The 21169-nt window shown below is 35.8% G+C and overlaps 1 protein-coding gene across 1 annotated transcript in view; it reads left to right on the top strand.

Annotated features, from left to right (window-relative positions):
- The window catches only part of LRP1B (LDL receptor related protein 1B), a 1171881-nt gene that overhangs the window by 716917 nt on the left and 433795 nt on the right, over nucleotides 1-21169 (top strand). The window contains 5 exon segments of the mRNA XM_067549510.1: nucleotides 3747-3791; nucleotides 6561-6761; nucleotides 9599-9844; nucleotides 16662-16859; nucleotides 17695-17899. Of these exon segments, the coding sequence (XP_067405611.1) occupies nucleotides 3747-3791; nucleotides 6561-6761; nucleotides 9599-9844; nucleotides 16662-16859; nucleotides 17695-17899 (895 nt within the window).

The raw sequence follows: 21169 nt of genomic DNA on the forward strand, positions 1-21169 counted from the left end.
ATCCAATCCTCTGACTCTTGTTTGTACTAGGAATGTTCTACCCCAGAGCCTGAGCAGGATTTCGCTTCAATAGCTACTCCAAAATGCTCTAGTATCTGGCACATGAACTGACAACAGGGATGCTCTCTCGCTTGAGCTTTCAATGCCATTATGTATAGAGAGAGAGTGTGGAAGCAGCCTGATCAGAATGCAGAGGAGATAAGAGCTGGAAATGGGGAATGAGGAGCAACAGAGAGAATAGTTTGAGAAAAGATGCTGGCACTGGAAAATATAAATGGGGACAATTGGGAGGCTGGACTGGCTGGTAAGGATCTGGGGGCAGAGAGGAGACTGGGAGTGTGGGAACATTGATTGGAACTTGCATTTGGAGCCTGAAGGAAGAGACTGGGACTGGATGGGCAAGGAGACTGTACCTAGGACAATGTCCGGCTGGGGTGGAGAGAATACTGGGTTAAAAAGAGACACTACTGGGACAGGGACCAGCTGGAGGGGACGGGGGCAGAAGATCTGTGATCACTATGGCAGTCCTGCTCAAAATCTGGAATTGAGATCAAGATTCTGGAATCTCAACATTCCTCTGTGAGTTAGTGAAGATCTAAAAATCCCCTTCAAAAAAGTTTCTCTCATCCCTCTTTAGTGGCTGATCTATATAGAGAATAACAGCCTGCTACTGGTTAATTTGTCATCTTAAGTGTTATAGATCTGTGCAGATGACCTAAAGATACCCATTCCACTGATGACACGTTGTTTCAATAAGTTTTTACATGATAGAATTTTTATTTTTTCAGCTGGATTTTTTTCCCCCAAGTATTAAAAGAATGTTAAGATTGCAAAGTCAAGTTCTGGTGGCTACTAATTGTGATTTCCTCTCTACCTAACTTGAAACACTGGGGCAAAAAAAATTGTATGTAATTATATGATTAAATAGGGTGAACTAAGGATAAACAAAAATAGATTTCTGACTAGGGTCTGACTTCAAAAAGGCTAACATTAAAATATTAAGGAAATTTGTTGGGGAAGTGGACTGGACTGAAGAACTCATGGATATAAAGGTGGAGGAGGCTTGGAATTATTTCAAGTCAAAGTTACAGGAACTATCTGAAGCCTGTATCCAATGAAGGGTAAAAAATTCATAGGCAAGAGTTGTAGACCAAGATGGATGAGTAAGTATCTCAAACAGGAGATTAAGAGAAACTAGAAAGCCTACAAGGAGTGGAAGATGGGAGAGATCAGCAAGCAAAGCTACCTCTTGGAGGTCAGAACATGTAGAAATAAAGTGAGAAAGGCCAAAAGTCAAGTAGAGTTGGACCTCGCAAAGGGAATTAAAATCAATAGTAAAAGGTTCTATAGCCATATAAATAGGAAGAAAACAAAGAAAGAAGTGGGACCGCTGAACACTGAGGATAGGGTAGGGTGGAGATTAAGGATAATCTAGGCATTGCCAAATATCTAAGCAAATACTTTGCCTCTGTTTTTAATGAAGTTAATGATGATCTTGGGGATAGTGGTAGAGTGGCTAATGGGATTGAGGATATGGAGGTAGAAATTACCACATCCAAGGTAGAAGCTAAACTTGAACAGCTTAATGGGACTAAATTGGGAGGGCCGGATAATTTCCATCCAAGAATATTAAAGGAACTAGCATACAAAATTGCAAGCCCGTTAGCAAGGATTTGAAATGAATCTGTAAACTCAGGGGCTGTGCCATATGACTAGAGAATTGCTAACATAGTTCCTATTTTTAAGAAAGGAAAAAAAAGTGATCCGGATACATAGGCCTGTTAGTTTGACCTCAACAGTATGCAAGGTCTTGGAAAAAATTTTGAAAGAGAAAGTAGTTAAGGACATTGAAAGTAGTAGTAATTGGGACAAAATACAACATCGCTTTACAAAAGGTAGATTGTACCAGACCAACCTGATTTCCTTTTATAAGAAGAGAACAGATTTTTTAGACAAAGTAAATGCAGTGGATCTAATTTATCCAGATTTCAATAAGGCTTTTGATAGGGTTACACATGAGGAATTATTAGGTATATTGGAAAAGACAGGGATTAATATGAAAATTGGAAGGTAGATAAGGAACTGGTTAAAGGGGAGACTACGGCCCGTCATACTGAAAGGTGAACTCTCAGTCTTGGAGGAGGTTACTAGTGGAGTTCCTCAGGGATTGTTTTTGGGACCAATCTTATTTAACCTTTTACTGACCTTGACACAAAAAGTGGGAATGTGATAATAAAGTTTGTGGATGACACAAAGTTGGGAGGTATTTCCAATACAGAGAAGGATCAGGATATCATACAAGAAGATCTGGATGACCTTGTAAACTGGAGTAATAGAAATAGGATGAAATTTAATGGTGGTAGGTGCGAGGGACTAATAACAAGTTCCTCAGGATTGGGTAGGTTAGGTTCTGTGGCCTGCACTGTGCAGGAGGTCAGACTAGATGATCATATTGGTCCCTTCTGACTTAGAGCCTATGAGTCTAAGGTGGCACGGGAAACCTTAATTCTGGCATTTCCCAACTTTGCAACTGTAACATTTTAATATGTTTTTTCTGTGTAATTATTATTTATACCACAGTAGTATAAGCAGCCAAAGGCCCCAATCAGACTGGGCAAAATCTTTTAGATGGTGATATAGAACACATTGAATTTTCTGTGTTCTGCAATACTAGTTTTCCCATTCGGGAATTGCAATTGTCTCTTCTGCCTTAATAACGAAAAGGTGCACATAATGCATGTAAACAAATGTTTACTTTTGGGAAAACCTTTAAACATGACTATGGCTCCCACCCCCTTGAAATAAAGCAGCTTAAAATGAATATAAGACTTGACCGTATTCAAACAAACAAACAAGATGACCCAATGCAGTTGTTGAATAAAGCCTGCACTTAAGAAGTTGAGGAAGAAAATACGCTTTAATTTCGATGGGAACCTGTAGTGTAGAATGGGAGGACATCAGTATTTAGGTACTAGAAGTGACAGCAACAGATGACTGTATATGATTGTTCTAGTGAGGAGGCAGTTTTCATTCAAGAAAACTGTCTTGCAATTCGGTAGATAATAGAACTGAAGGCTTCCTATGTTCTGCCTCCTGATAAAAACTAAACAGTGTGTAAATATTAAGTGTCTATTTAGGATTGCTAATTTACTCAGACCATCAAAAACACGAGAGAATGAATTTGGATCAAACTTTCCTACTCACCTATGCCTATTATTTCACAACTTTTTATTGAGTACATTGCAGGCAATACATCTATCTTCATGTATATAAGAGCTGTGGAAAACAATAGATATATGCATATGAATTGATGCAGCTCTTATACTAGAAAAGATGTCTAGAAAATAAAAATATATGTCTCATGGAAGGGCAATAATTTGAAATGACATCAAGATAGGCATAAAATACTTCATTATGTGCCTCATTTAAATCTTGACAAAATTAATTTGTTCATATAAGTATATTATTTTATTTAATAAGATATGTCAAACCTATCACAGTTGAAGAGGAATCCTGTGTTACACAATATATCTTTTCATTAACATGAAAAGAAGTCAAGTAAACAGATTTGCTCCGTTAGCGGCTGTATCTATAAAACAGATTGATGTAGAGGTTAGAGGCTGTACTCGAATCAACATCAATTTACTTTGGAATATGGCCAATTTGCATGGCATCAACATTTTCCATTATTTTCTTTGCTGCTGCTGTCTTTGTGACGGTATTTAAATTCCAGTGTTCTTTTCAAGGTAAAGATGAAGATGGAAGTTCTCTAGACGCACTTTTGATTGAATGTACGTATTTAAGTTTGTGCATACAACTTCCTGGTACTTGATCTTATTTACTATTAACTCATGTAACTCTAAGTGAGTAGGTGAAAACAAAGTTGTTCATTTTTTTCCAGCTTGGGAGAAATCAGGATTGCATCTCCCTTTATTGTCAGTGGAATGATGGATTCACTTTAGACTCCATCTTGGAAGGTGCTGAGCATTTCTAAGAGGTGTTTAGCTCCCTGAACATCCATTAAAATCAATGAGAATTGGAGATGCCCAGCACCTTTTGAAAGTGCTCGGCATCTTCAGGATCAAGCTTCTAATGCTTTGTATACTATATTGTTGCACGTAGTGAAATACCTCCTCAGTAATGTACCTTTTGTCAGAATGCTTAGGTGTAAGTCAGAGTTGGGACATAAATGTTTAATTGCTTAAATGCATGGGTGTTTTTATATTTCAGGTTTATTCCTATTTAGTACAGGATATTTGTGAGTGCTTTATGTCTAGTTACATAAGATTTAAATGGTGGGTCTTTTGCCATTTGAACCAAATTTTCTGAATATGTCAGCACTTTGCGAAACTATGGTCTAGTGTTTGCAACACCACCCAATGTAGTAAAATTGGCAAATGTACTCCACAGTTCTCCTCTTTCTCAATTATAATAAATATCAATAATTAATATTAGTAGTAGGCTTATGTGCACTAATGACAAGGAGACCCATTGTGAATAACAATTTTTTTTAAGTTATAAAGGACTGATCCAAAACCCAGGAAGTTCATACACCAAGCAAAAGACAATTCCTGCACTGTTCAGCATAGTCTAAATAGAGGAAAAAAAGATGAAAGGTGGAAGAAAGGAAGCTTTGTCCTCATTTTATATATGGGGAATTGAGCCACAAATGCATGAAATGGCCTGCCCAAGGTCACACAGAAAGTCTGTGGCAGACCTGGAATTGAAGCCAAAACTCCTGAATCCCACCCCAATGCCTTAATCTTAAAACTGACTCTCGTTGTATTTCATTATTTATGGTTGTTGTCTTGGTTAAAACCCAGAATATCAGAGAATATCAGAGAAACACAAATCTGAACTCAATTATTTTCAAACCTAAAGAAAGATCATCTTTAGTATAATCCAACCCTAATATTCTATGATTCTAATTTTTAAGTGAAAGTATGAATTCGTTCTTATTTAATCTGAAATGCTTTCCCTATATAGTATACATTCATACAGAGTACTGTACTGTAAAGTTGATGGGCAGAAAACTCAAGCTAAGGAAGGTAAAATAATGTGCAAACTGCAGTTTAATCCAAAATCCTTTACTCAGGGCCAGCTTTTTTTATCAAGAAAGTATTTAGAATGAGCAAAATAATTGATCCCAACCATCAAAGGCCATTTTAGATTTCAGCAAACTGGGAGGGGAGGACATACCCTTTTCTCTGGGTAACCTTTCCTGATTATTGTGTAGGCCTCCTGCCATGTCCCCATGGAGGTCTTCTCAAGCCTTATCTTCTCGAGATTGAGCCAGGAGTATTTCTTTTATATAGCTTCCAACAGTTAATCCCATGATATTTAGTGAGCTGAACTATTTCTGTTATGTACCCTTTCTGAAGACTTCATCTCCCAACAATGAGCAGCCTTAAAGGAACTATGTGCCTATAACAGATGTGCTGGATGAGTTTGCCCTTGAGAACAGTTACACTTGTTATTTAACTTTTTGAATATAAAAAAAAAAAATCTGAAAATGCAAACTGATGATAAATATTTAAAATACTTGGGGCCAGAGGTAGAAGGTACCTATTCCCCTCTCCCAGGACCTCTGGAAGTCCCTCTGCATGACTAATCCATGTACTGTGCTGGGGATATAGGAAGAGAAGTTTCCTGGCAGAAAGAAGGAGGAACCTGGGATGGTGGCATCCTTCCAATAAAGAACTAAAATTCTAAAGCAAATTACTAGCTTAATACTGGTCTGACCAGCATAGACTCCTTTCAAAGGAGATTGAAATGTGTTGCTGAATTGTTGGAGACAGTAGCCTCAGCCCTTGAGGACAATTGTCAGGGTCTGTGAACAACTGTCGGAAATCTGTTTGAGGATGGATTTGTATAGATAGAGGTTTTCACCTCAAGTGACGCCACTTCCACACTCCTATACTTCTGAGAGGTTAGATCCTATCTACAACTGCAGCTGTAACATTTCTAACATAGATGTGTAGCATAAACTGGTGTAAATTTTTCCCTTTTGTCGTTATTTCCAATGAAGGAAATGAGCTGGACTTTGCCTATTTAACAGGAAAACATTGTGAAAGTGTTTTATCTGCTGGAAACATATTGCATATATTTATTAGAGTATTTTTGTTCATGATAGATACTAGGTGAAGTCAATGTCATAGATTGGGACCTTGCTCTTACTATGGAGTGGTGGAGTAGAGAGAAAAGGAAATGGAGAGAAAAGCAGGAGAAGAAGAAACATCACAACAATTTTGGGCAACCTATAAAACTGTAATTCAATATATTTTACTTAGGTTATTAGGCTGTATAGCTGCCTGCATGCAGTTTTATTGAACATAGAACCTATTAGGTTTGACTTGATCAGGAAATTAAGGCTGCTAATTTAGTTGCAGATAATTTAAAATACAAGGCTGAGCTGGTTTAGATCCTTTCTGTTCATCTAAAAAAGAGAGAACCATTAATACTAAAATGTAATACAAAAATAGATTTCTCTGTAATGTTACCATAGGTTTTCCTATGTTTACTTTCAGTCTGATTTCTTGTGTTTGTCTCTTTTCTCCAAGGGAGATGCATTAGCAAAGCGTGGCTATGTGATGGAGATATTGATTGTGACGATCAGTCTGATGAGGATAATTGCGAGAACTATATGTGTGGACCACCAAAATACCCTTGTGCTAATGATACCTCCATCTGCCTACAGCCTGAGAAGCTCTGTAATGGAAGAAGAGATTGTCCTGATGGATCTGATGAAGGCGACCTTTGTGGTATTTTATTTTTAGGCACACTCTCATATATAAAGAACTCAAAACTATTTTGTTTCCCTGATACCACAAAATGTTTTCTGTTCCCATCTTCCATTTCTAAAGAATCTTATATTAACAGGGTATTTAAATTTTCTCACAAATAGTTTGTGCTTTTTATTATAATATCCATGTTGTGCTTGAAATTGTATCAAACCTGCCCAAAATGAAGCATAGTGAACAACATAGTTCCTTCGATTAGAGCACCTATTTTTTTTAACCTCTTAAAACATCCCTTACAAGATACATGGTTGAAGCCATAAGCAGTTGGAAAGCTCTTGCACATATAAGAGCACCTATACTAAATGTGCCTATAATACTGTGAAACTACACTAACTTAAGCAATGTTGAATTAGGTCACTACTTACATGGGAGCTTTTTCAGAAACACATTAGTATGCTGCAAAAAAAAGGGTGTTTTTTTTTTAATTATTATTATTATTCCATAGGTGTCATTCTTCCTTCTTAGTCAGTACTGAATATTTGCCATATCATGTTATTAGGATGCTCATTCTTTAGATGAGATATAAAAAAGAGGGCTGTTCTGACAGAGCATACTCTGTCTATCATGCTGTTCAATATTATCTCATTGCTTCCTGGTACTCCACCATTGGTCAGTCTGTATCCATCTGTTCTTTCTTATTTTATACTTGGAGTGTAAATTTTTAGGGCAGGGACTGACTTTTTGTTCAGTGTTTGTACAGTGCCTAGCACTAAACTGTCCAGCCCATAGTAACCCCTTTAGGGCCCTTGTTTGCTGTCAGAGCACCACATAAGTGTCAGGATTGGCCCCCGTATGTTTATTGTATTGTATTGTACTGTGTTGCTGAATTTAATAAACCATGGCATAAACCATGCCTAGACTTCAATTAGACCTTTGATTCAGTGCGTTGAGCAAGTTTTTGGGTTTTGATGAGGCAACCAGCAAGTTTGTGGGATCTGGATACATAGTGTCATTGATAGAAGAGCGCTGGAATGGAATGGAAACCTGCGTTCAAGTCAGTGGCAGATTCACAGCACGATTTCCTATCTCCATGGGAGTTTGGCACCAAAAGCTTCAGTGGTGTGATAAGATGGCCAGTGAAGGACATAAAGTGAATATTTAGCCAGACCACCTTAAGACTAAGACAGAGATCGATCTGCGTGGCACTCGGACTGCAAAGAGGCCATGTTCCTTTGGGATTTACCATGATGATGATAATGATAATAAGTTATTAGACAACAGTGATTTACTAATCATTTACTAATTAGCATTAGGATATTTATGACTGTTGCCGTAAAGTGTTAATATGCGTTGCAGGATATTGGACAGCACCTTTGCCTATCAGTATTGTTTTAACAAATTTGCTCCCTTTTCTCCATCATTGGAGAACCTTGAATTCTGGAAAAATAAAAGAACCCTAAGAAGAAAGGCAACTGCTTTAAAAAATCATGAGGGAAATTGTTCTCCTTGTATAGAAGAACAGCCGGATTGTATATGTTTTCTTGTGCAGATGTAAAATTCTGTTGTAGAGATACTTGTGAATCAGAGTAGCTAAGAGATGTGAATAAATTAGAAAATTAAGAAGAATATCTAACTTCCAGTAAATAAGAACATTAGTGCACCAGTCTTGCACTCCTAAAATTCACGACATCAGTACTTATAGGAAATTCAGAAATAGCTCCTTAACACTCTCTAGTATTTGTTCTCACCAAATTCTTCAAAAACATAAAATAAAATGGAGAATTAGGTCTTGAATTTCTTTTCATGCTGGTTTCTTTGACACCATTGTAGTCACTCCAGGGATACACAAATGTAACTTGAGAACCAAATCTGTTGGGAAGCAACATACTCTTTGCCACCCAATGCGAGAGACTCACCATGCACAGGTTTAGGAAATACAAGAAAACACAAGACACAAAAGACTCAAGCAACAGAGGGAACAAAGCACTTTGGCACAAGATCAAGTGTGCTGAGACACTAAACAGTGCACTCCAAAACAGTTGATGCTCGGTTAGGAACAGGCTTGAACAGAAAAGGATATCACTGAGCTAAATAGCCTTTAACCAACTTTATATGAAATCCCAACATATGAAAATATGAAATGTACAGTTATGGCACCCAAACAAACCTTAACTATGCTGTAATAACATCATGCAATAGCTATCCAATTATAATGAACACATTTTAATGTTTGTAGTTCCAGATTAGGTTAAACTGTAGACATGGTAGTGTTTTTTTTTCCCCTCCGTCCCTCAAGGTGTCACTGCAGGGCAGAATTTGGACTCTGAATGCTTATTTCGGGGAGAATGACAACATCCTGTAATGTATTTTACTCTACAACATTCCCTATGTACTGTCAACCTAATTCCCATTTTATTATAGCTTTTGATTGGGAATTTGGTTGTTCATTTTTTTCGATTACTAAAAAAAATTCACACATGAATAATAAACAAGAAGCCCAAAGAATGATGACAACAAGTAAATAAGAAAAAAAGTGTACCATCCAGTAAATACAAAGTGCACTGAATACATGAATTGTATAATATCTTGGATAATCTGTGTGTGTAGATATATAGTAGTTCTGTAACACTTAAAAACTTACTGTCCTATAATAGTAATGCAACTTCAGATGTCTGCAAATTGAATGCACTACTTTTCTGCATAAGTATTCTAAACAAATAGTTGTTCAAAAAGATTTAAATTGTTTGTGATTACTAGCGGTTTTTAATTTGTTTTATTACCCAGTAGCTCTTAAGAGGTATAATGTAATACAGTTGATATTGTTTGCAGTTCTTATTGTTCTTTTCCTATTATTTCAGATGAATGTTCACTTAGCAATGGTGGATGTAGCCACCAGTGTTCTGTAGTTCCTGAAAGAAGAATTGTGTGTTCCTGCCCTCCAGGACTTTATCTAAATCCAGACAACAAAACCTGTGAAATTGTGGATTACTGTACCAAACACCTTAAGTGTAGTCAAGTGTGTGAACAGCACAAAAATAGTGTCAAGTGTTCCTGTTATGAAGGCTGGAAGATAAATAATGATGGTGAAAGTTGCACTAGTATTGGTAAGCTCAGATTTAGCATTTGTTCACTGTTGTAGGGTTCAATTGTAATTATTCTTTCTAATAGGAAGGGTAAAACAAAATAAGACTAAATGAATGACTGAATGTCAGCTCTTGGGATCTGAGATTTCTTGGTCGAAGTTAATTTCACATAGTTTCTAAAAGATTTATTTTAAAGTTTAAAACAATTTTTCATACGTGTTTGAGATGTGATACGATGGACTGTTGAAATATTTTGGAGCTAATGCTAAAATGCATTTAGAGCATGTAACTTTCATTGAACTGAGAGCTAGAGTGCTTGCTTTAACTTAAGCTAGGGAAAGGCCAGAGAAGACACATCTTGTGAATCAGGGACTTGTTAGCAGCTCCCTGATCCACTGTCATTCCACCTTGGACCTCGGTAGAGGACAGAGTCAGAACTATATGACTTTTAATGGTAGGTGTCATCTGTTCCATGGGAATAGAACCATAAGAATATAATATTTGTGTTGTTTGTTATGTGCACTGAAGTTGTGCCCAAAGGCCCACATCAGGAGGATAAGGGGTCCAGCTTGCTAAATGCAATACAAATATAGAAAGATAGGCACAGAAACTATCTAGAAGATCTTGGATATTAAATAAAACATATTGGGTTACTTAGAGATTCCATCTGCCGGTACAAGATTGTTCCCTACAGATATTTTTTTTCTAATATTTTTGTCAAGTCTGGTTTTAAATGTATCAAACTATTTTGGGGTGATTGTTTCACAGTTTACTAGAGTTCTCCATGAAACATTATTCCAGTTGCTCAATCTTTTACTCAAATTTCTGCCATGGACCATTTTTTGAACCAATGAGCTAGAAATGAAAGCCTGTGTATCACATAATCAGTCACGAGAGATAATTTTGTTAATACCCAAGTCAGATATTTTGTAAATGGCATATTCTAATTTGACAGTAGCTGAGCTAATTCAAATATTTTATTACATCTCCTTTATAGTTATGGTGTATTCACAACTTAGTTCCATTTAACAGCACGCCAAGGTACAATTATACCTTATTAAAATAATTATTTTTAAGTTTGTTCTTCTAAAATAATGAATTAAGATTTAATTGTATATAGTAGAACTCAAATCAAAGAATCCCTTGCAACTCCCATTGAATAAGATAATTCTCATTGAGTTTTTTTTCAAATTCAGTCGGAGTTTATTTGCTTACCACAAAAATTTTGATTTTAGCTCTTTGATTCATTCCAGATTATTACCATTCTTATCTTTTAGTCTAATTTTGTTTTCTGGGTCATATTCTAAATTTCTGCTACTTTTTCTATTAGATACATTTTATTTGTCTGATCTTTCAGATCACACAGAAACCTCTCTGAGCACCATCCACAATGGGAAAAGCATTTTGAGAGGTTCATTTTTACCTTTTTCTTCCATTCCACTGACTTTTTAAAGATGTTTACTACTGTAGTGTGAGATCAGGAATATATATTACTCAAGCACTTTTTAGGTATTCAGATGTCAGAATGTCAAAGAATAAATCTCTGACATGTCATGTCCAAGTAGTTCTCTAAATTTGAATTTTGTTTTATTATTCTCTGTTGCAACTTTTTATGAGGCTACTTAGTTTTATTTGCAAATGACACTGAACATACTATAATTAGTTCTGTTATAAGCATTGATCTTATTAATATGCAAAATTCATATAGTGTTAAAGATGAAAATATAAGTGATTTCAGGAAAAACAACCTTAAAAAAGACTGCAATAAAACTACAGCAACATTTGAAAGTTATACTTCATTTTAAAACATAAAAAAACACCACCAACTGTTGGAAAATAAGGAAATGCACAGAAAAGTTATTCCAAACAGGTTTTAACATGCTCCTTGCCCCATCAAAGTTTCTCCCAGTTGAGATCATTTTAAACCTCTATTTGATTCACACTCAGTTTTTTATGAGAATTTATGACAGGTCGCTTTAGTGTGGGTTCAAGTACACCCCAGAAAATCATGAAATCGAGGGAGGAAAAGCAGACAAACATACTCCTCTCCCGGGCTAGTGTGAAGGGGAGACCTGGGGGGCAGAGGTCAGAGAGTGAGCCCACTCTTCACTCACTTGGCAGTGGCAGCTCCTGCTCTGCAGGGCTGGGCTCAGCTTCCTGCTCTGAGCGTTGTGATCCAGTGCACAGGGTTGCAGCGCCACCCATCATGATGAAGGGGCGGCCAGGCCAAATTTGAGTGAGTGGTGTTCCAACCGGGCAGCCAGGCCAATCCTGAGTGGGCTGTGCAACCCTCCCTCACCCCGCCCCACCCCCCACCTTCCCTCCCTCACTGGACCAGAATTAGAGTTGAGGTGCTAGGGATGAGGCTGTAGAGCTCCCATGATAGTTAAGTACAGTGCACCTATTGACTCAGAAGCTATATCTTCCCTTAAGCTCATCTTTAGTCAAGGAAAATACTGTTAACTATGACACTTGCTATTTTTGAATTTTTAAGTCAGTTGAACTGGAGTGGTCTGCACTAGCTAATGATCTGGTCCACTTTTTGCTCTTTTCTCATTAAAAAGAAAAAAAAGACCAAAAATTTTACTCAATCTAATATTACTTCCAATGACTGAGTATGTGCAAACAGCATCATGGCAAACCACATAAACTAGGCCACAGTTTAGTTTATTTTAAAAGTGTGTAAACCTATTGGCTCCATTAGGATTGCATGAGTATAACTGGGAGTGGATTTTTTTTTCTAATATGGTCTAAAATAATCCAGTGACTGTCCTGGAGTTGTGTCCATTTACAGCAGGTGTTCTGAGAATCAACTGCACCCACACTATAAAACTCCCATCTCTGCAGTTACACACATTGGGGCAAGCTTATTTCTAGCATAATTGCACTGATTTACATTGCCTTGAAATGGGGACGAGATTGGTCCATTGTACTAGAGAACTGACTAATATTCAGGTTTCCAATGAAAGTGAGATTGTCTTAGGGGAATTATTACCTTGATCTTAAACTAAGTTTGTATCATATAGAATATCACTTTGTGATATTCCGTCAAATGTTTCACTAGACATAGTAATAATAATACTTAAGATAATGACATAGCACTTTTACTTTTCAAGGCACCGTACAAACATTTACTTCAGTATCTACCAGAAAACTAATATGAATATGAATAGTACAAATGCATTAACTCGGTTCAGTACATTATTCACAAAGAGGGTATGAGGTGGGTGAGAGTTTAATGCCTGCCAGTTGGATGTTTCCCGGAGAAATATCCTGAAATGTAGAATAAGAAATGAATAAAAATGACTACCCTAAGATAATGGGAATCTGGTTTTTTTTTTCTTGTTTATATTTCTTTATTCCGTTCTTTACTCCCATTTGCATCTTCAAATCTTTCAGTTTTCTACTGTTTTCCTCATTTCTGCTGCCATTCGCCCTTGCTTCTGTTTTCTTTTCCCTCTAGGTTTTTTTCAATTTTCAACATCACCATGTTTTAATATCTTGTCATCTTCTTTTCTGCACAACTCCTGCTCCTCTGTTAGATGTAGTGCTTGCTCTTCAACAGCAGTGGGGGAGGGACAGAAGTGGGAAGCATCAGCCCCAGGCTATCCGTGAATGGAGCTCCATGCTGATTTTCCAAAGAAGGGATGTTCAATTAATTTTAAATTTGTATTGATTGAATATGAATACCAAAAGAGGGCTATTATTCACTTACACACTGAATATAGAGAGTGCATTCTTTACACTTTTTTCTCCCCATTCCCAATTGGAATACCTATGAACAGTAACAAATGGTGGTATATTGCAATTGCACTAGAAACAAATCATTAGAAAAAATGGACATGGTAGAAACTCTTCTCTAGAAAGATATTTTAAACCTTATGTTTATATTCAACCTTTCAGAATTCAGTGTAGCAAAAGACAACTAGATGAACTCAGAGAAAGAGAAACTTTCAATGTAATTTTAGTAAGAAAAGCATATCATAACTTCTTAAAAAATTTTAGGAACTCTGCTTCTACATATATTATGCTTTGATTTTTCTCTTCCACCAAAAAAAAATCATTTAATCCTAGCTTTATTTTTGCTTAAAATATCCATTTCTTGGAATATTTAGGGGTATGTTTTTTTAGATAACTCTTGACTTCTGAATAAGGGAGGATCAATGCAGATGTAAATGCTGAATTTCAATATTTATGAAGTTAAGGTACCGATTTGCTTTGGAGATATGATTAGAGGAGGCACAATATAAGGTAACAAATAGATATGCTTATGCACCTCCACCTAAGCTCCAATGACACTGACATTTCAATTAATGATCCAACTAAAGAGAATACCAGAATAAAAACATTGCAGGAAAATTACGCATTACTGTTTTTCCCATCTTCTATTTTCTTCCATGGGTGGTTTGTGTAGTCCAGTTTCTCATACCAGATGACACTAGAAAGATTTTATTTTTTTCAGTCTAGCATCCTGATGTATGTAAACTGTTCTGTGACACAGCACAACATTTCTGTTTAGTGCATTGCCTGCATTTCTCTGTCTATCATTTGGTATGTTGAAGAGTAATAAGTGTAAAAATTATAAACTATGTTTCCCATAAGAATTTTTTTGTCAAATATATAATTATTCATAGAGCAAAGAAGCTATTTTGTCCAGCTTTATTTCTTGAACATTCTTAGTATTACTGTAGCAGAGCACTGTGTTGCCATGGTTAAGACTGCATTCTCTTTTGCACTTAAAACAGTAGAAACTTGTAAAACAGAATATACCTGGCCCAAGGTTTCAAAAGATAATCTGGGGAGTAAAGCCTGAATTTTCTGTGGGGGAGGGCTGGATAGTGTTGAAGAAAATTTGGTTAATTTTAGTTTCCAAGTTCTAGTGAATTAAAAAGGGGCCAAAAAAGGTTCATTTTCAGAGTATGCATGATTTTTCTAGTTCCTCTAAACAATAAAATCAATAAAAACAATAGAAAGCAAAAAAAACAATAAAAAGTCATATTGAATATAGCACAAATGTGGTGGGCGCCTGGGGTTCATGTAATTCTATTTTTTAATTAATAAAAAGTATAAAAAGTTATTGAAACTCTCTGTTATAACACAATGTGTTTGTTCCACAGTTAGCCAATGAAGGGCAAGATTTACGATGAACGGAGTCCTCTGCAACATACATGCTGATTTGTCAAAGATCAGGAGCTTCATTAAATTGTTCATCAAATTTAGGAGCTTTTGACCTTTGTGATACAACAGCTACTAATGTTGAATAGTCTGTTCTTCATCAAATAGTTCAGCCTGTTCAGGATCTGCAAAATCAGTCACTACTTTGACAAATATCAGGAACTTTGTGAAAGTGCCCAGCTGGCTAATAAGTAGATACTGCTCTTCATGAAAGGAGCCATTACTCTGTTGGTGTTCTTTATTTAATGTACTACAAGTCATAACCGAATTCTTATGTGCAATTATTAGCTTACGGAGACCATGAAAAAGTTTAGTTTTTAAAAAGGAAAGTGAAAAGTTTCTGTTTTGCAACATTTTGACCAGCTCTGCTATTGAACACTTTAGGAGAGCACTGCAATCCTATCTGTTGTTGCATTCCTCCAGTAATACACACACCATCCAAAACTGAGGCCTAGTATGGTAGACGAAAAGAGATCAGCATTATTGTTGCATTGTAGAGGAAGATCTTCAATAAACCAATAAAAATGTTTATTTTCCAAAATAAAATAATATTTGCTGAAGTCTCTGTTCATTAAAGTGAAGGTCTTGTATTGGCTGGGTAATTTCATTAGATTTTGTTTATCTATTCCAGAGCCAGGTGGTCACTTTCACAGAGATCTTGTTCTTTGTGAAAATAGTCATTGCTGTGTTAGAAAGCTTTTCTTAACTTAAATTATCACTATGGTATGTGTGAGTTAAGGATGCATACATAACATACCTAACACAAATACACAGTAGCAAGGAAATAAAACGTAAAGGCACCTGACGTATTCTTTTTACTCATTCACCCAAAGACATACATTTCACCACTAGAACAAACAAACTAGAAACAAACAGACAATGCACAATAGCCTTAATGCTGCCTCTAGGCATGCCAGCCTTCTAGCAACCCTTCCAAAAACACAATTGGTATGATTTTTCAAGAACAGTTCAGAATGGGTAGTGAGGGAAAGTCTGGTCTGTTTCTGGTGGTGGTGAATTTGAAGAAGGTATGTGCTGTTAGATGCCTTAAATTTTCATTTCCTTGTTCTTATAGTTTTGTGTTAGATAATTTGTTTATGCAATTTAACTCACACAAAATAATGTTTCTTGTATTATATTTTTGCAGTACATGGTTTTAAACTAATTGTTAATTAGAGAAATACTAGATCATTTTTAACAGACAAATTTTTTTCTGAGGAATTTAAGAAAATAAAAACTTTACCCAAGTTCTTATTTTAGTTTTGGTAACTTAAGCTTTTTTCTGGCCTTAATCCTTAAAGTCCGAGTTGGACAGGAACGGCACTCCACCACTTAGCTCTCATCCACAAAATATTATTTGTGCTGTACTTGCATACCACGGACTGACAGATATCCTTTTTTTTAAAATCAATTTAATACCTTTAGGTCAGACAGGTGAACAGAAGTCTAGGTTGGGTTGAAATATATATGTTTGCAAGATTTAGTCCTTATTAGAAAATGAATAAGCTAGTAAGGCTTACAAGTTCTATTATTTTAATCAAAATATTCCTCCAAAAAATAACCTGTCATTCTTGTTCAGATATGTGTCTCTCATATCAGTAAGTCTACAAAACTTTTACTCTTTATTATATATATATTAATGTACAATCCATTGTACTTCCAGATCCATTTGATGCTTTCATCATTTTTTCCATTCGTCATGAGATCAGAAAGATTGATCTTCACAAGCGAGACTATAGTCTCTTAGTTCCTGGTTTAAGAAACACAATAGCACTTGATTTTCATTTCAATCAGAGCTTACTGTACTGGACAGATGTGGTGGAGGATAAAATTTACCGAGGCAAGCTTTCAGAAACTGGAGGTATGAATTTAGCTTTGGACTTATTTTAGTAGGCCCTTAAAAAGAGAGTGCCAACCAAAGCAATGCAGCCGTAGAACATCAAACTTGTCAGACTCACCAAACTATTATTCTCACTACTCCAAACTGAGACAGGTGTCATTGGTTTGGTTATGCTGGTTAACAACTTGAATATTATCTTTGGAACCATAAGGTCTAGAGACTTACATTTTTAATGTAAAACTTTAGATTCTGCTGCACAATATTACAGCATTTTTTTTACAAATGGAGAAATATGAGGCCTTTAACATGGTGACCCAACCACACTACATATGGTCCCTGCCTATAGCACACCATAAACACATAATATATATGGAAATACTTCCATAAAAATGTTATCTAGGCTAATGTGTGTCTATCTGTTCTTTCATTGAAGACCTAATAGACAATGTCACACATTATTTAAAGGTTCTATAGTTTGACTTTTGTTTTCTAAACTTCCATTGAACATTTACATTTCCTATTCTTGTGAACTAAAACAGTTCCTTTTTCATGATATTGACAAAAATGTACTTTATACATAAGTATATACTCTCTCATTACTTGTGAGCAAAGAAAAATAACTTATAAAGATAAATAAATGTCAGATTAACTATTGTGCTCACATATTGAAAAATAAAAAAGGACTCATTCATTAAATGGAAACTGTTAACTACAGCATCAGAAAAGTGTTACACAGTTTTGCATATTTTAATTATTTTTGTTCAGCTGGCAATATGTTAATGCATTTGTCACATGTTAAGTGTTGTATCTCTGTTCTAATCCTTCTATATGTTTACAACCTTTTGATCTTTGTTAGGTGTGAGTGCCATTGAAGTGGTAGTGCAACATGGCTTGGCCACTCCTGAGGGTCTTACAGTAGACTGGATTGCAGGAAACATATACTGGATAGACAGCAATTTGGATCAAATTGAAGTAGCAAAATTAGATGGCACTTTGAGAACAACATTAATAGCAGGGGCTATGGAGCATCCCAGAGCTATTGCCTTGGACCCTAGATATGGGTAACTATACAGTAGTTCTTTTTTCATGATTGCTTATAAAACATTTGAAATGTAGAAATGTTTTTGGTTTATTTGGAGTGAGCGATTACATTTAACTTATCTTTAACAATGCTTGAAGAACTAAATTTTTGGTCCTGTGAACTGGGGCACAGGGAAATGAGGAGTCAGTCTATTCTTGGCATTTTTAATGACTCACTGTGTGACTGTGGGCAAGTTAATTTAACCTCTGTTTGTTTCTCCATCTCAAAAATAGGGATAATAATGTTTACCAGCCTTTGTAAATAGTTTGTAGATCTGCAGATGAAGAGTACTATATGAGTTCTAAGCATTATTATTTAGTAATAATCAAAAGCAAAATATTTACCAGTTAAACTTTCATTTATTTTACCCAGTAGCATACAAAATGAATTGCATTTCTGATGGCTATTAGGGGATACATATTCAACAATATAAACAAACTGTTTGCTTAAAGGTAGTCCTGAAATCATATGTCAAAGAAAGATTACATTCTTCTATTCTACATAGTATTATATGTGATTTGTAGGTCCTGGGTTTTTTTGTTTTGTTTTTTTTGTTTTTTTTATTGTAGTGTATCTGTCTTGTTGTTATGGGAAAAAAAAGTATAATGTTTCACTACACCACAGCAAAGTCAAGTAAGGGTAAAATTAAACAAATGTTTTTATATTTCTCAGAATTTTTGTTGACGTTTGCTCTATTTAAAGTTTAAATGAAATTCATAAAGACATATGATAGCCACCAAAAATATAGTTTGGTGGAGTCTCTTGTCCTGATTTTCCTGGAATGTAGCTGCAAGCAAGGAATAATTCAGTTGATATAAGTGAAGTTAAATCAGTATAAAACTAGTGAAAGTGAGAGGAAAGTGAAGCTACATACCTGGAAGCCTTAAGCCAATTTTCAGCCAGCTGTCGAATGACACAAGACTCATCTGGAAATATGTTTGCCTACTACTTAAAAGTTTTTAAAAATTCTTTGAGTTAGACCATATTACTGAGGTAAATGAAAAATAATGATCCAGATACAGAACACTGTTAGGTCAATATTGGACAGAGTTTGATTGACTAAAATATTTTTTGGAAGCCAAGATGTAATGTCTAAAAGCCAATTGGCCACAAAGAGAAGGCCACTGTCTTTATACATAGCGGCCCTTTTACACTGATGATAAATTTAAAAATGGGTATAAAAGGTAGGGTAAGCTAGAAAGAATTTGTAGAATGCTGAAAATTCCATTCTGCTCAGAGACCTGACACAGTCCGTATCTTGGCTAGCTACTAGTGCTCAGCTATTGTCAGAGAGAGATCCCAGTGACAGCACAGCTGATAAGAAGAAACCTGTAAACCATTCAAGGTAACTGAACAAGTTATCTAAAGTGCAGTGATCTTCTGCCTTTTAAGACAGTAAAATTTGCTCTAAAAGCAACTGTGTACACCTGCTCCTCTGGTAAGAGCAGAAAGAATGAAACCTTTGAACACACAAAGCATCCCCTGCTATATCTATTCTAAAGAACTATTCAATAACAAAATAATAAATTATTCAAATCAAAGATGTTTGCATTGCTGCTAAATATTTAGTTCAAATTCTTTTTGTAAGCTTATTGCTATGACAATTCTTATAAAAATTCTTGAACTAAATCTCTAGATGTTTTCAGCCATAGAATATTGTACACAGGGGAGACTGCACAGATTATCTGCATATCTGTACATATATATTTCCATAGTTACAAATATAGCCAATTAGACAGCATCAGAAAAAGTTGGCTATACAGAAAGCTGTATTATATTCCAACCAGAGGAAAAACAGTCTAAGATCTTTTTGTACATTTGATTTTGAATCCTTCCTCTTTAACCATAAAAATAGATAATTTTTAAGTTTAACTTTAAACATTTTGAAAAAGATATTAATGAAGCTGTTTGAAAAAAATAAGGCCTGATTTTCAAAAACCAGTGCACATGTGGGCTTATACTTAATTTACCATATGTACATGCAAACCATGGCCTGGCTAGCAAGGACATAAAGGTGCTCAAGGCAGAAAGGCAGCAGTGTAGGAGGGAAAACAGACTGAGCAGAGTTTCTGTGTCCCCTCCAAGCATTGTTGGATCGTAGGAGGGCTGGAATGAAGCAGAAATCAGACAGAGCCAAAGTTCTCCCCTGCTGCCACAAAGCATCCACCAGCTTAGCTGCATTGGGTATATAGATCCAGCATAGTTTACTTCCTTCCCAGAGCTATGAGGAAGTTCCGTGGGAGTTAGTCACCCTCCCGGGTTGCTGCTGAGACTGTCCAACAATGTACTTCCTCTTTATTCAGGGCTTGTGTCAATGCCATGTTTGAACCCCAGTATATGAGCATTCTGACAGCTAGTTAGGGGTACACACTGAGTATTTATGCACTTATGTTTCAATTATGCATTCACAGATGTATCCAAGCAATTATGCATGCCTGAAATCTAGATCATAATAGCTAGATTTGATTCAGTCCTTAATAAGTGAATACAATATGGAAGACTTCAACTTAAACCCCATTGGCACTGTACATCAAAATATTAGTGTTTTTATCCACTTATATTTAAATTTTGTATTAGATTTTGTTGAGGTGGTAAACTTTTAAAAGCTTTCTGAAATCTTTAATTTTTACCTTTTGGTGAAATGTACTCCAGCAAAAACTGGAGTTGGTTAATTTTACTTGGGTATGATCACTTATCACATAATACAGCCTATTCTAAATCAGACTTTGAATAAGTGCATTAGTTTAGAAAATACATATGTAAAACATTTAACAATCTCTGGGAAATACATAATACTTGTAGGGCATTTTCTTGAATAGCTTTACGCAGCAGTATGTGTATTCAGATTGTTCATATTAAAATGACTAAATAGACTTACTGAGAAAGCAATGTAGGGAAGCACTCTGAAGTGGCTCCAGATCTGAGAAATGTTCTTACTAAAGCCAACCAGAGAAGCAGGTATGTGACTTCAGTGAGTGGGTGAGGGAGTAGATGCTCTTTTAAAAATGGACACACTGTAGGGGAACTGGCATGTGGAATTAGTCTGAAATTTAAAAAACGTTACTGGCCCATTTCTGGCCTGTTTAATTTAAAGCATTCCTAGGATACTTTAAATTACACCCAAAATGTCTTTAAGGTGAAGAGCAAGCAGGCCACAGATAGCAGCATAAGCTTTTAATACCTGTGAAATGGCATACTCCTTTTATAACCAATCAATGTTTACAGTATGGGATTTAAGCAGGTTGTCTTA

Source organism: Emydura macquarii, unplaced genomic scaffold, assembly GCF_026122565.2.
Source record: "Emydura macquarii macquarii isolate MOO-44397 ecotype Brisbane River unplaced genomic scaffold, CSIRO-AGI_Emac_v2 contig_1253, whole genome shotgun sequence".
NCBI lineage: Eukaryota > Metazoa > Chordata > Testudines > Chelidae > Emydura > Emydura macquarii.